We start from the raw sequence: 15,561 nt of genomic DNA, 5'->3' as shown, positions 1-15,561 counted from the left end.
GGAGAGAGAGAGTAGAAATGGGAGAGAGAGAGTAGAAAAGGGAGAGAGAGAGTAGAAAAGGGAGAGAGGGGTTGTTTTAAATCTTATTTCAATGTTACATAATGATGTGGAATAACAAATAACATAGTGGTTACACAAAGTTCAAAACCTCATTTAGTCTAAATGTCTGTTTTCTCACATTCATAATCTCTCTCAGTCAGCCTATCTCTCTGGGTTAAGACAACCAGGCATTAGCTCTCTCTGCACAGTAAATGTCAGGGGTATGCTTGGCTGAGACCTAGCAGAGCGGAGGTAACAAAAACACTAAGTGCTATTATCAACCTTCCATTCTGCTCTTTTATTCTCTCTCTACTGTCCCCCATGCACATGACATTTCTCTAAGAATTCCATAGAGTGTAAAAAATTGTGCTTTTTTTCAAGAGAACACTGGGTATTAAGTCAACCTTAACACTGTGGTTTCTCCTGGGTTATTAACAGAGACCAGGATAGACACTGTGATTTCTCCTGGGTTATTAACAGAGACCAGGATAGACACTGTGATTTCTCCTGGGTTATTAACAGAGACCAGGATAGACACTGTGATTTCTCCTGGGTTATTAACAGAGACCAGGATAGACACTGTGATTTCTCCTGGGTTATTAACAGAGACCAGGATAGACACTGTGATTTCTCCTGGGTTATTAACAGAGACCAGGATAGACACTGTGATTTCTCCTGGGTTATTAACAGAGACCAGGATAGACACTGTGATTTCTCCTGGGTTATTAACAGAGACCAGGATAGACACTGTGATTTCTCCTGGGTTATTAACAGAGACCAGGATAGACACTGTGATTTCTCCTGGGTTATTAACAGAGACCAGGATAGACACTGTGATTTCTCCTGGGTTATTAACAGAGACCAGGATAGACACTGTGATTTCTCCTGGGTTATTAACAGAGACCAGGATAGACACTTTGGTTTCTCCTGGGTTATTAACAGATACCAAGATAGACACTGTGATTTCTCCTGGGTTATTAACAGAGACCAGGATAGACACTGTGATTTATCCTGGGTTATTAACAGAGACCAGGATAGACACTGTGATTTCTCCTGGGTTATTAACAGAGACCAGGATAGACACTGTGATTTCTCCTGGGTTATTAACAGAGACCAGGATAGACACTGTGATTTCTCCTGGGTTATTAACAGAGACCAGGATAGACACTGTGATTTCTCCTGGGTTATTAACAGAGACCAGGATAGACACTGTGGTTTCTCCTGGGTTATTAACAGAGACCAGGATAGACACTGTGATTTCTCCTGGGTTATTAACAGAGACCAGGATAGACACTGTGATTTCTCCTGGGTTATTAACAGAGACCAGGATAGACACTGTGATTTCTCCTGGGTTATTAACAGAGACCAGGATAGACACTGTGATTTCTCCTGGGTTATTAACAGAGACCAGGATAGACACTGTGATTTCTCCTGGGTTATTAACAGAGACCAGGATAGACACTGTGATTTCTCCTGGGTTATTAACAGAGACCAGGATAGACACTTTGGTTTCTCCTGGGTTATTAACAGATACCAGGATAGACACTGTGATTTCTCCTGGGTTATTAACAGAGACCAGGATAGACACTGTGATTTCTCCTGGGTTATTAACAGAGACCAGGATAGACACTGTGATTTCTCCTGGGTTATTAACAGAGACCAGGATAGACACTGTGATTTCTCCTGGGTTATTAACAGAGACCAGGATAGACACTGAACAGCGCTAAGCTGAGGCTGTAGCAGCCTGTTTTGTGTTCTGTGCTGCCTGTGTTGTGTTCTGTGCTGCGTGTGTTGTGTTGTGTTCTGTGCTACGTGTGTTGTGTTGTGTTCTGTGCTGCCTGTGTTGTGTTCTGTGCTGCGTGTGTTGTGTTGTGTTCTGTGCTGCCAGTGTTGTGTTGTGGTCTGTGCTCTGTGTGTTGTGGTCTGTGCTCTGTGTGTTGTGTTCCGTGCTGCCCGTGTTGTGTTCCGTGCTGCCCGTGTTGTGTTCCGTGCTGCCCGTGTTGTGTTCCGTGCTGCCCGTGTTGTGTTCCGTGCTGCCCGTGTGATTGTGCGTGTGTTGTAATGTGATAGTTGAAAAGGCCTGGTGGTTCAACTACCACAGCGACAGCTCTGTGTCACCAGTGAGGTAACACTCGTCAACCCTCCCTATGATTCTGACCCTTCATCTGACTAATGCTAACGTCATTACACATACATTCACCCCTCCGTTGTTCTTTCTCTCTGCTTCTTTCTCCCTCCTCTTCCTCTTTCTCCCTGGTCTTCTCTTTCCTCTCATCTTTGACTGTAATCAGAGAGTAAACATTGTAAATGCGTAGGGAGATGAGAGTAGTTCTATAACTGCAGTAGCACCACCCAGTGACAGTGACGTGACTCTGGGCGACACCAGAGAGACGCTGCCTGGGGATCACAGCTGAAGGCACGTCAGGCCTATTTCGCAAATGAACCTCAATTACAGCAATGCTAGCTGCTTAAACGTGGCCAACTCAAGCAGAACAATCACATTTGGGCGAAGAAATTACAATGGCTCTTACACATTGACCTCAGTGTGCCTCATAATTCACATACACTGTTTTAATCTGGGCATACTTTCCATTATAGCCCAGCACTTAGACCTTGTTCATTCAATCACCACCATCAAACCTACTGTTAAGACTACACAGCTTTTCACTGTTCATCTTGACAATTCCTATCCAACACACAACCAATATCAGGGACACCTCATACCCTACCAACTATGTCTCTCTCTCCCTCTCTCCCTCTCCCTCTCTCACACACACACACACATACACACACACACACACACATGCACACATCAGCGGCAGTGAAACCCCAGCCATGAGGCAGATGGAGCACGGGCCACTAGAGATCCCAGGTGCCCATCAGTGTGCTACCAGGGAGGCTGGAGGTGAGCATCACCAGCCCAGACTCTGCCACGCCACCACAGATGACGACAAGCTCTATGATCAGACAGGAGTATCTGGAGGTCCTCAGAATAACACAGGGTCATGGCTTCATGTCCACTAGTCTACATGCTAAGCTATTCTTCTTGTTCTATTCCTGCTCGAGACTAAGAGACCTCGTACTAGACAACTGGTCGCTAATAATGGGGAATATGTGGCCGTTCTGGCATGGCCAACATTTAGATTTAAGGGTCAATTCTATTTTTACTTGATTCCATTAAACCTTAGCCAATAAACACTGTAATTTTCCTGTAACTGCAGGAGCACATGTCAAAACTAACCATTTTCTAACCAAAGCACATTTGGATCTATCCCTCTCCATTCAATCTCTCCAGCTCCCACTTCCTGTCTTGTTTTTCCCTCCTTCTTTTGGTCCTCCTCTCCTCCTCCCACTCCCTTCCATCTCCTCTTCCCTCTCTCTCTGTCTCCAGCAGCAACACACTATTAATCACAAAACACTAAACACTGTCTGACTGCCATTCACCCAGCCTGCCTTTGTTGCCCATGTTGCCCAGTAAATGCAACTACAGACCTTTTTGTCTGCATAAGTGGACTCTTAGAGATGGCTCCTCCCTTCCCAAGGACCCACAGATTACCCCTGAAAGGCTGGGTGATGGGTAGTGGTGAAGAGAAGAGGGGAGGAGGAGAGGGGAGAGAGGGGAGGAGGGTGACAGAGAAATGATTGGGAGGAGTGAATCACTGCTCAGAGAGAGGTGCGCCCCTCTCCCTCCGGCCATCCAGCCATGCCTTCAGCCAGCGCTTAGCAACCAGTGGGTTTGGCTGAACAGAGAGTGAGGGACAGCAGAGAGAGAAAAGAAAGACAGAGAGTAAGAGGGGGAGAGAGCAGACACAGAGAGCGACACACAGACCAATAGAAAGAGGGAGAGAGCGAGAGAGGTAGAGAGAGATGTAGAGGGGTAGAGAGAGATGTAGAGAGAGGTAGAGAGAGATGTAGAGGGGTAGAGAGAGATGTAGAGAGAGATGTAGAGAGAGAGGTATAGGTAGAAAGAGAGGTAGAGGTAGAGAGAGAGGTAGAGGTAGAGAGAGAGGTGTATAGAGAGAGGTAGAGAGAGAGGTAGAGGTAGAGAGAGAGGTATAGAGAGAGGTAGAGAGAGAGGTAGAGAGAGAGGTAGAGAGAGAGGTAGAGGTATAGAGAGAGGTAGAGAGAGAGGTAGAGAGAGAGGTAGAGAGAGAGGTAGAGAGAGAGGTAGAGAGAGAGGTAGAGAGAGAGGTAGAGAGAGAGGTAGAGAGAGGGGTAGAGGTAGAGAGAGAGGTAGAGGTATAGAGAGAGGTATAGAGATAGGTAGAGAGAGGGGAAAAGAGAGGTAGAGGTATAGAGAGGTAGAGAGAGGGGAAAAGAGAGGTAGAGGTAGAGAGAGAGGTAGAGAGAGGGGAAAAGAGAGGTAGAGGTAGAGAGAGGTAGAGAGAGAGGTAGAGAGAGGAGAAAAGAGAGTTAGAGGTAGAGAGAGGTATAGAGAGAGGTAGAGAGAGGGGAAAAGAGAGGTAGAGGTATAGAGAGGTAGAGAGAGGTAGAGGTGGAGAGAGAGGTAGAGAGAGAGATAGAGAGAGGGAAAAAGAGAGGTAGAGGTAGAGAGAGAGGTAGAGAGAGGGGAAAAGAGAGGTAGAGGTAGAGAGAGGTATAGAGAGAGGTAGAGAGAGGGGAAAAGAGAGGTAGAGGTATAGAGATGTAGAGAGAGGTAGAGGTAGAGAGAGGTAGAGGTAGAGAGAGTTAGAGAGAGAGGTAGAGAGAGAGAGAGAGAGGTAGAGAGAGAGGTAGAGGTATAGAGAGAGGTAGAGAGAGAGGTAAAGGTAGAGAGAGAGGTAGAGAGACAGGTAGAGGTAGAGAGCGGTAGAGAGAGAGGTAGAGAGAGAGGTAGAGGTATAAAGAGAGGTAGAGAGAGAGGTAGAGGTAGAGAGAGAGGTAGAGAGAGAGGTAGAGGTATAGAGAGAGGTAGAGAGAGAGGTAGAGAGAGAGGTAGAGGTAGAGAGAGAGGTAGAGGTATAGAGAGAGGTAGAGGTATAGGTATAGAGAGAGGTAGAGGTAGAGAGAGAGGTATAGAGAGAGGTAGAGAGAGAGGTAGAGAGAGGGGAAAAGAGAGGTAGAGGTATAGAGAGGTAGAGAGAGGTAGAGGTAGAGAGAGAGGTAGAGGTAGAGAGAGAGGTAGAGGTAGAGAGAGAGGTAGAGGTAGAGAGAGAGGTGTATAGAGAGAGGTAGAGAGAGATGTAGAGGTAGAGAGAGGGGTAGAGAGAGAGGTAGAGAGAGAGGTAGAGAGAGAGGTAGAGAGAGAGGTAGAGGTATAGAGAGAGGTAGAGAGAGAGGTAGAGGTAGAGAGAGAGGTAGAGGTATAGAGAGAGGTAGAGAGAGAGGTAGAGAGAGGTAGAGAGAGAGGTAGAGAGAGAGGTAGAGGTAGAGAGAGAGGTAGAGAGAGGTAGAGAGAGAGGTAGAGAGAGGTAGAGGTATAGAGAGAGGTAGAGGTAGAGAGAGAGGTAGAGAGAGAGGTAGAGGTATATAGAGAGGTATAGAGAGAGGTATAGAGAGAGGTAGAGGTAGAGAGAGAGGTATAGAGAGAGGTAGAGAGAGAGGTAGAGAGAGGGGAAAAGAGAGGTAGAGGTATAGAGAGGTAGAGAGAGGTAGAGGTAGAGAGAGAGGTAGAGGTAGAGAGAGAGGTAGAGGTAGAGAGAGAGGTGTATAGAGAGAGGTAGAGAGAGATGTAGAGGTAGAGAGAGAGGTAGAGAGAGAGGTAGAGAGAGAGGTAGGGGTAGAGAGAGAGGTAGAGGTATAGAGAGAGGTAGAGGTATAGAGAGAGGTATAGAGATAGGTATAGAGAGAGGTAGAGGTAGAGAGAGAGGTATAGAGAGAGGTATAGAGAGAGGTAGAGAGAGAGGTAGAGGTAGAGAGAGAGGTATAGAGATAGGTAGAGAGAGAGGTAGAGGTAGAGAGAGAGGTATAGAGATAGGTAGAGAGAGAGGTAGAGGTAGAGAGAGAGGTATAGAGAGAGGTATAGAGAGAGGTAGAGAGAGAGGTAGAGGTAGAGAGAGAGGTATAGAGAGAGGTAGAGGTAGAGAGAGAGGTAGAGAGAGAGGTAGAGAGAGGGGAAAAGAGAGGTAGAGGTAGAGGTAGAGAGAGAGGTAGAGGTATAGAGAGAGGTATAGAGATAGGAATAGAGAGAGGTAGATGTAGAGAGAGAGGTATAGAGAGAGGTATAGAGAGAGGTAGAGAGAGAGGTAGAGGTAGAGAGAGAGGTAGAGGAACAGAGAGTAGAGAGAGAGGTAGAGGAACAGAGAGTAGAGAGAGAGGTAGAGGAACAGAGAGTAGAGAGAGAGGTAGAGGGACAGAGAGTAGAGAGAGAGGTAGAGGAACAGAGAGTAGAGAGAGAGGTAGAGAGAGGTATAGAGAGGTAGAGAGAGGGGAAAGAGGGTAGAGAGTAGAGGAAGGTAAGAGGAGAGGGAAAAGAGAGTAGAGGTAGAGGAGAGGTAGAGAGAGAGGTAGAGAGAGGAGAGAGAGTAGGGTAGAGAGAGGGTATAGAGAGAGTAGAAAGAGAGGGGAAAAGAGAGGTAGAGGTATAGAGAGTAGAGAGGGTAGAGGTGGAGAGAGAGGTAGAGAGAGAGATAGAGAGAGGGAAAGAGAGGTAGAGTAGAGAGAGAGGTGAGAGAGGGAAAAGAGAGGTAGAGGTAGAGAGAGGTATAGAGAGAGGTAGAGAGAGGCAAAGAGAGGTAGAGGTATAGGAGATGTAGAGAGGAGGTAGAGGTAGAGAGGGTAGAGGTAGAGAGAGTTAGAGAGAGAGGTAGAGAGAAGAGAGAGAGAGGTAGAGAGAGAGTAGAGGTATAGAGAGTAGAGAGAGAGGTAAAGTAGAGAGAGAGGTAGAGAGGAAGGTAGAGGTAGAGAAAGCGAGGTAGAGAGATGTAGAGAGAGAGGTAGAAAGAGAGGTAGAGGTAGAAAGAGAGGTAGAGAGAGAGGTCGAGTAGAGAGAGAGGTAGAGAGAGAGGTAAGTAAGAGAGGTAGAGAGAGAGGTAGAGAGAGAAGGTAGAGTAGAGAGAGAGTAGAGGTATGGTATAGAGAGAGGTAGAGGTAGAGAGAGAGGTATAGGAGAGAGGTAGAGAGAGAGGGAGTAGAGAGGGGAAAAGAGAGGTAGAGTATAGAGAGGTAGAGAGAGTAGAGAGAGAGGAGGTAGAGGTAGAGAGAGAGGTAGAGGAGGAGAGAGGTAGGTAGAGAGAGAGGTGTATAGAGAGAGGTAGAGAGAGATGTAGAGGTAGAGAGAGAGGTAGAGAGAGAGAGAGAGAGGTAGAGAGAGGTAGAGAGAGGTAGAGAGATAGAGGTAGAGGTAGAGGTAGAGGTAGAGAGAGAGAGAGGTAGAGAGGTAGAGAGAGAGGTAGAGGTAGAGAGAGAGGTAGAGGTAGAGGTAGAGAGAGAGGTAGAGGTAGAGAGAGAGGTAGAGAGAGAGGTAGAGGTAGAGAGAGAGGTAGAGAGATGGTAGAAAGAGAGTAGAGAGAGAGTAGAGGTATAGAGAGGGTAGAGAGAGAGGTAGAGGTAGAGAGAGAGTAGAGAGAGGATAGAGGGATATAGAGAGGTATAGAGAGAGGTATAAGAGAGGTAGAGGTAGAGAGAGAGGTATAGAGAGAGTAGAGAGGGAGGTAGAGAGAGGGAAAAGAGAGGTAGAGGTATAGAGAGGGAGAGAGAGGAGAGGTAGAGAGAGAGGTAGAGGTAGAGAGAGAGGTGAGGTAGAGAGGAGGTGTATAGAGAGAGGTAGAGAGAGATGTAGAGGTAGAGAGAGAGGTAGAGAGAGAGGTAGAGAGAGAGGTAGAGAGAGAGGTGGAGAGAGGTAGAGGTATAGAGAGAGGGAGAGAGAGGTAGAGGTAGAGGTGTAGAGAGAGGTAGAGAGAGAGAGAGGTAAAGAGAGAGGTAGAGAGAGAGGTAGAGAGAGAGGTAGAGTCTAGAGAGAGAGGTAGAGTCTAGAGAGAGGTAGAGTCTAGAGAGAGGTAGAGTCTAGAGAGAGGTAGAGTCTAGAGAGAGAGGTAGAGTCTAGAGAGAGGTAGAGAGAGAGGTAGGTAGAGAGAGAGGTATAGAGATAGGTAGAGAGAGTAGAGGAGAGAGAGAGGTATAGTAGAGAGAGTTAGAGGAGAGGTAGAGAGAGAGGTAGAGGTAGAGAGAGAGGTATAGAGAGAGGTAGAGGTAGAGAGAGAGGTAGAGAGAGAGGTAGAGAGAGGTAAAGAGAGTAGAGGTAGAGGTAGAGAGAGAGGTAGAGGTATAGAGAGAGGTATAGAGAGAGGTGAGAGAGGAGGTAGAGGTAGAGAGAGAGGTATAGAGGAGGTAGAGGTAGAGAGAGAGGTAGAGAGAGAGGTAGAGAGGAGAGGTAGAGAGAGGGGAATAAGAGAGGTAGAGGTATAGAGAGGTAGAGGAGGTAGAGGTAGAGAGAGAGGTAGAGAGAGAGGTAGAGAGAGGGAAAAGAGAGTAGAGGTAGAGAGAGGGTAGAGGAGGAAAAGAGAGGTAGAGGTAGAGAGAGGTAGAGGAGAGGTAGAGAGATAAGAGAGATAGAGGTAGAGAGAGTATAGAGAGAGGTAGAGAGAGGGGAAAATAGAGGTAGAGGATAGAGAGGTAGAGAGAGGTAGAGGGGTAGAGAGGAGAGGTAGAGAGAGAGATAGAGAGAGGGAAAAGAGAGGTAGAGGTAGAGGAGAGGTAGGAGAGGGGAAAGAGAGGTAGAGGTAGAGAGAGGTATAGAGAGAGGGTAGAGAGAGGGGAAAAGAGAGGTAGAAGGTATAGAGATGTAGAGAGAGGTAGAGGTAGAGAGAAGGTAGAGGTAGAGAGAGAGAGAGAGAGAGAGAGAGAGAGGTAGAGAGAGAGGTAGAGGTATAGAGAGAGGTAGAGAGAGAGGTAGAGGTAGAGAGAGAGGTAGAGAGAGAGGTAGAGGTAGAGAAAGAGGTAGAGAGAGGTAGAGAGAGAGGTAGAGAGAGAGGTAGAGGTATAGAGAGAGGTAGAGAGAGAGGTAGAGGTAGAGAGAGAGGTAGAGAGAGAGGTAGAGGTATAGAGAGAGGTAGAGAGAGAGGTAGAGAGAGAGGTAGAGGTAGAGAGAGAGGTAGAGGTATAGAGAGATGTATAGAGATAGGTATAGAGAGAGGTAGAGGTAGAGAGAGAGGTATAGAGAGAGGTAGAGAGAGAGGTAGAGAGAGAGGTAGAGAGAGGGGAAAAGAGAGGTAGAGGTATAGAGAGGTAGAGAGAGGTAGAGGTAGAGAGAGAGGTAGAGAGAGAGGTAGAGAGAGGGGAAAAGAGAGGTAGAGGTAGAGAGAGAGGTAGAGGTAGAGAGAGAGGTATAGAGAGAGGTAGAGGTATAGAGAGAGGTAGAGAGAGAGGTAGAGGTATAGAGAGAGGTAGAGAGAGAGGTAGAGGTATAGAGAAAGGTAGAGAGAGAGGTAGAGGTAGAGAGAGAGGTAGAGAGAGGTAGAGGTAGAGGGAGAGGTAGAGAGGGAGAGTATGAGAGAGTATAGGATAGGTATAGAGAGAGGTAGAGTAGAGAGAGAGAGGTATAGAGAGAGGTAGAGAGAGAGGTAGAGGTAGAGAGAGAGGTATAGAGAGAGGTAGAGGTAGAGAGAGAGGTAGAGAGAGGTAGAGAGAGGGGAAAAGAGAGGTAAAGGTAGAGAGAGAGGTAGAGAGAGGGGAAAAGAGAGGTAGAGGTAGAGAGAGGTATAGAGAGAGGTAGAGAGAGAGGTAGAGAGAGGTAGAGAGAGGTAGAGGTAGATAGAGAGGTAGAGGTAGAGAGGTAGAGAGAGAGGTAGAGAGAGAGGTAGAGAGAGAGGTAGAGAGAGAGGTATAGAGAGAGGTAGAGAGATGGGAAAAGAGAGGTAGAGGTAGAGAGAGGTATAGAGAGAGGTAGAGAGAGAGGTAGAGAGGGGGGAAAAGAGAGGTAGAGGTATAGAGAGGTAGAGAGAGGTAGAGGTAGAGAGAGAGGTAGAGGTAGAGAGAGAGGTATAGAGAGAGGTAGAGGTAGAGAGAGAGGTAGAGAGAGGTAGAGAGAGAGGTAGAGGTAGAGGGAGAGGTAGAGGGAGAGGTAGAGGTATAGAGAGAGGTATAGAGATAGGTATAGAGAGAGGTAGAGAGAGGGGAAAAGAGAGGTAAAGGTAGAGAGAGAGGTAGAGAGAGGGGAAAGGAGAGGTAGAGGTAGAGAGAGGTATAGAGAGAGGTAGAGAGAGGTAGAGAGAGGTAGAGAGAGAGGTAGAGGTAGAGAGGTAGAGAGAGAGGTAGAGAGAGAGGTATAGAGAGAGGTAGAGAGAGGGGAAAAGAGAGGTAGAGTTAGAGAGAGGTATAGAGATAGGTATAGAGAGAGGTAGAGGTAGAGAGAGAGGTAGAGAGAGAGAGAGAGAGAGGTAGAGAGAGAGGTAGAGAGAGAGCGAGAGGTAGAGAGAGAGGTAGAGGTATAGAGAGAGGTAGAGGTAGAGAGAGAGGTAGAGAGAGAGGTAGAGGTAGAGAGAGAGGTAGAGAGAGAGGTAGAGGTATAGAGAGAGGTATAGAGATAGGTATAGAGAGAGGTAGAGAGAGAGGTAGAGGTAGAGAGAGAGGTAGGGGTAGAGGTAGAGAGAGAGGTAGAGAGAGGTAGAGGTAGAGAGAGGTAGAGAGAGGTATAGAGAGAGGTAGAGAGAGATGTAGAGGTAGAGAGAGAGGTATAGAGAGAGGTAGAGAGAGAGGTAGAGAGAGAGGAAAAGAGAGGTAGAGGTAGAGAGCGGTAGAGAGAGAGGTAGAGAGAGGTAGAGGTAGAGAGAGAGATAGAGATAGAGGTAGAGAGAGAGGTAGAGAGAGAGGTAGAGGTATAGAGAGAGAGGTAGAGAGAGAGAGAGAGGTAGAGAGAGAGGTAGAGAGAGGTAGAGGTAGAGGTAGAGAGAGGTAGAGAGAGATAGAGAGAGGGTTAGAGAGAGAGGTAGAGAGAGAGAGGTAGAGGTAGAGAGAGGTAGAGAGAGGTAGAGAGAGGGTTAGAGAAAGAGAGAGAAGGGGAGAGGTAGAGAGAGAGGTAGAGGTAGAGAGAGGGGTAGGGGTAGAGGTAGAGAGAGAGGTAGAGAGAGGTAGAGAGAGAGGTAGAGGTAGAGAGAGGTAGAGGTAGAGAGAGGTAGAGGTAGAGAGAGAGAGACGTAGAGAGAGGTAGAGGTAGAGAGAGAGGTAGAGAGAGAGGTAGAGAGAGAGAGGTAGAGAGATGTAGAGACAGAGACATTGAGAGAGAGGTAGAGAGAGAGAGAGGTAGAGAGAGTTAGAGAGAAAGATAAATAAAGAGAGAGCAGATATATAGAGAGAGAATCCATGTTCCCGCTACAGAGGGGACTAGACTCCCAGACTCCGTAGGGAGAGTGTGGAGACTGCTAAAAACACGATACAAATAGCCACAGAAACCAAAGACTATCTAAAAAGGACAAAGGAGGAGAGGAAGGAGCAGGGGCCCCAGTTTCAACCCCTGCCTTCAACAAATAAAATCAACATCTTCCATTTTTTAAAAGCTGTACAAACAACACAAAGCAAACGCTAGTAAGTGTGAATCATTGCTTACGACAAAGCAAGTGTTGACATTACTAATGCAATAGATGACACATTTTGTGAATTCCCATTCCTCATTCAAAAATGGCTTAATGGCACAAGGTCAATCGGTTTTTAGCCTTGGTGTGTGTGTGTATGTGTGTGTGTGTGTGTGTGTGTATGTGTGTGTGTGTGTGTGTGTGTGTGTGTGTATGTGTGTGTGTGTGTGTGTATGTGTGTGTATGTGTGTGTGTGTGTGTGTGTGTGTGTGTGTGTATGTGTGTGTGTGTGTGTGTGTGTGTGTGTGTGTATGTGTGTGTGTGTGTGTGTGTGTGTGTGTGTGTGTGTGTGTGTATGAGGGTTGATGAACACTTCCGTCCAGTAAACATGATTCAGACATTAGGATTGTGAATTGTGACACTGCAAACCTCATTGTTGTTGTGGTGGTCTGCCTATCTCCTCTTTCCATTAGTCACATAATTGATCAAGACCATATCAGGCCTCCTGTCACCTGATTTATGATTTATGGTAGTCATCACATTTACTCTGCAGTTGAAGCTCATTTAATGCCTCTATAAAACTGGCTCCCTTGTAGGCCAATGATTCCCACGAAGCCTTGTAAAATCATAAAAATTGTGCTGACTTTGCACTCCCGCTATATTAGTTGAGGAGGCTTGATTTAACAGTGTGGGAGCAATAAATTAAATTGTATAAATTACTTTCACAATTACCAACAGCATCACCATTAAAGATTGATGAAACAACAGTGAGGTAATAAATCGAGTGCCAGTCATGTTTAAAGTATACTAGTTATTATTCAGCAGGAATACATTATGTATTATGTGTCACTCACTTGGCTTGGGTACTGGACTGAATATGAAAGCAATCACATATATTTCCACACCCATCTCTCTCCCCAAGACTAGTACAGCTACACCTGTGAGCTCAGCTATGTCAAACAACAGGGCAGGTGGAATGTAATTTTGTATTAAATAAATAAGCAGATCTAACCATCTCCCTGTCGATAAATTCTTTAGAGAGAAAAAATCAGAAGTCAATCAGTGAATGAATCGTTGATCAACCCATTCAGTTGTTGAATCAGACGCTGGAATTGTAGTGCACACCTTTTTTCATTTTGTTGTTGTTCTTATCCTATGTTCATTTGCACACCTTTGGGTTACTGTGGGTACAGTGTCCGGGTTCTACTGACCCTCAGGTGTCAAAAGGCTAGATACCATCATGCAGAATGTGGCTATGCGCTGATTCTGTTGCCAAGGAGACAAGTGAGGTGGGTATTTCTTGAATGACTAAGAAAAAAAAATTCTCACCAAATATAACTACTTTATACGAAATCATTATTTTGTTTTTATTCGGGTGACTTCAATATGCATTTCGTGCAAGACAGAAGGCAACAATATCTGACATTTTAGTTTGCGTTGACTTCAAAGCCTAAAACCATTCTATAACTCCTTTCAGAGATACGATTCCAGATTATAGAAAGAACATCCACCAAGTACTCCTCTGATAAACAGTCTACCAAGTCTCCAATTAATTGTAAAATAAAAACACATACATAATCTAACTGCCCATGGCATGACCAGCGACATGAGAAGACTGTTACATAGTCTATCATATAAAGTGTATATCAACATTATCCATCGTTAAAACTGTATGGAGTAAAGTAGAAAGCAAGGATACAAATCTGAAGAACCTCGAAATGCAAGAGTTGAACTTTACTATATTTTATAGAGCACCATTCTTTCTCAATATTAAACACATATAACTCCACGACACAATGAGTTTGATACCATGTGAAATTCCATAAAGAATTTAAAGAACTTACCATCAACTTGAAAGTACAATAATCCAGCAACAAGGATGAACGCTAGCGGACCCATACTTGCATATTAAACATCCACGGATTGTGCGCAAATCCTTTGATTTTGCCGGGAAAATATGTCCAAACAGCAGCAAATGTACTTATTTTAATAGTTAAAGTTTTATATAGGTCCTAGTTACTGACTAAAGCCAGTTGTGATGTCCAATAATTTAGAGGATTCATTGTAGCCCGCTCGTTCGAGCCCGGGATCGATTAATATCCACAGCCGTAAGAACCAAATCAGTCTCTCGCGATCATCTGAAATTCCAGCTGTTTGTCCCACGAGTTAACTTGCAATGGTCATGTCTATTTTTCCAATATGTACGCAACTATACAATATCATATTACAACCTAAAAGAAAATATAAATTGTGTATACTGGGTTCAAGAGAAACGCCTCCATTCATGTAGTTGCAGTCTTGGTTTCGGCTCCTTGAGACGCGTCTCATGGACGGACACCTTGCAAATCTTCACCGATGTCTCTCCACCGTTCCTCATCAATACATAGATAGCCAAGTCTAAATGTGTATGCACAAACCCCAAAACCCCATGTACTTCAGTCCATAAGCAAATGTTTACATTTCATTGGGGACCCGCTGCCCAAGATCACATGTGCCTAGCCTGTGCCTACGCACTGTAAATGTACAGTCAAGTCAGTTGAACAGCCTATTGGTTTCTGTATAGCGCTACCACTAGGAGCCCATGGTCTATGCTCACTCCGCACAGCCTCAGCGCCGACTGACACACATACACCAAACAAGTATCCGGAGGGGGAGGAGAAAGGCAGGGAGGGTGGGAGAGAGAGAGAGAAGGGTGGATGTAGGAGAGTAGACGGAGTACGCTCCAGCGTGCATTGGCCAAAGTCATATTGTTGTAACTGACTATGAAGTTCATACGAAGTGGACCCGTGCCACAGGTACGGTGCTACATACCACTCTAGTGACTTTGAAGCACTAGGGTCATTCTGTCCTTGACCCACCGGAAGTAGCCTAGCTCAGCAGGCTCACATAACCTCTAAAAAAATACGATAGGCTAACAGGCTCTTTTTGAGGGAAATTATGGGAAATCTTGGAAATTATTCAAATATAGCCACCTAATTAATATCTATAATGTTGATCTGAAGGGGGGAAAACATATTAAAAAGTCCCAGTGCAGTCAAAAATGTGATTTTCCAAGATAACTGAAATGTCAGCCTGTTTTGGTGGGTAACATGACCAGGTGGCAAATGATTTAATTTACTTAACTAGACAAGTCAGTTAAGAGCAAATTCTTATTTACAATGATAGCCTAGGAACAGATTTTTACCTTGTCAGCTCTGAGATTCGATCTAGCAACCTTTCGGATACTGGCCCAATGCTCTAACAACTAGGCTACCTGCAGCCGTAATAGACCAGTAGGAAAAAGAGTTCCAAACCTCTGTCAATAACTGCTAGTTTTCAACCCCACCTCCCGACCTCCCTCCCTCCCTCCCTCCCTCCCCCACCACCATTCAACTAGCAAAACTCTTGCTTTAGAAATGACTAAATATTTTTATTTTGACCATTAAAAAAAATCACAGCAAGTTACTTAATTGTTACCCAGAAATTATTTGAAATCGAGATAAAAGCGGCTGCATTTGGAAGCAGAAGTGCTTCCTAAAATATGTAGGCCTATATTAACAAACATTGCACTTTTTTCAGGTAACTTCATCATACGACCGTGCATAACACTAAAAGCCTACTTTTCAGTGTGAAATATATATATTGATATATATTTTTCTGTGCCCAGACATAATTGCATTTCTGTGTTCATAGACAGCAAATCGAGGTAGATCTTATAATTCTGTGTGTCATTGATATTTGATGTGGGTGGCCTGAATGTGTCTGACAGTGAGTGGCAGCGCAGCAATGATTGCGCCATTAGTCATCTGTTTGCTGTGGCGCGCGGTGCGCACGCACATTAAACATGCAGAGCGCAAGAAGATTGTCAGCAGAACAATATATTCAGAGACAAGCACAATTATACATTTGACCTCATGAGCTAATATTGACCGATAATAATTAGACCTGGGTTTATTGGTGATGAAAAACGAACATAAACGAGCACGCAGTCCCTCCATATGGAATGCAGAGGGAGGCTGGGCTGCAGGTACAACCATTCTGCCATCTCCATCAGAGTCTATGGCTCAACACATGATTATATCCTACTGTAGCCTAG

The 15,561-nt window shown here is 45.3% G+C and overlaps 1 protein-coding gene across 1 annotated transcript in view; it reads right to left on the bottom strand.

The window, feature by feature from the left end:
• The window catches only part of LOC120042217 (roundabout homolog 2-like), a 34,461-nt gene extending 20,362 nt beyond the window's left edge, over positions 1-14,099 (bottom strand). Inside the window, exon 1 of the mRNA XM_038987079.1 lies at positions 13,331-14,099. Within this exon, the coding sequence (XP_038843007.1) occupies positions 13,331-13,385 (55 nt within the window). The 5' untranslated portion in view covers positions 13,386-14,099. The remainder of the gene's footprint in view (positions 1-13,330) is intronic.
• Between the last annotated feature and the right edge of the window lie 1,462 nt (positions 14,100-15,561).

The sequence above is a fragment of the Salvelinus namaycush genome, unplaced genomic scaffold, assembly GCF_016432855.1.
Source record: "Salvelinus namaycush isolate Seneca unplaced genomic scaffold, SaNama_1.0 Scaffold637, whole genome shotgun sequence".
NCBI lineage: Eukaryota > Metazoa > Chordata > Actinopteri > Salmoniformes > Salmonidae > Salvelinus > Salvelinus namaycush.
This window is presented reverse-complemented; position numbering and strand designations above follow the sequence as displayed.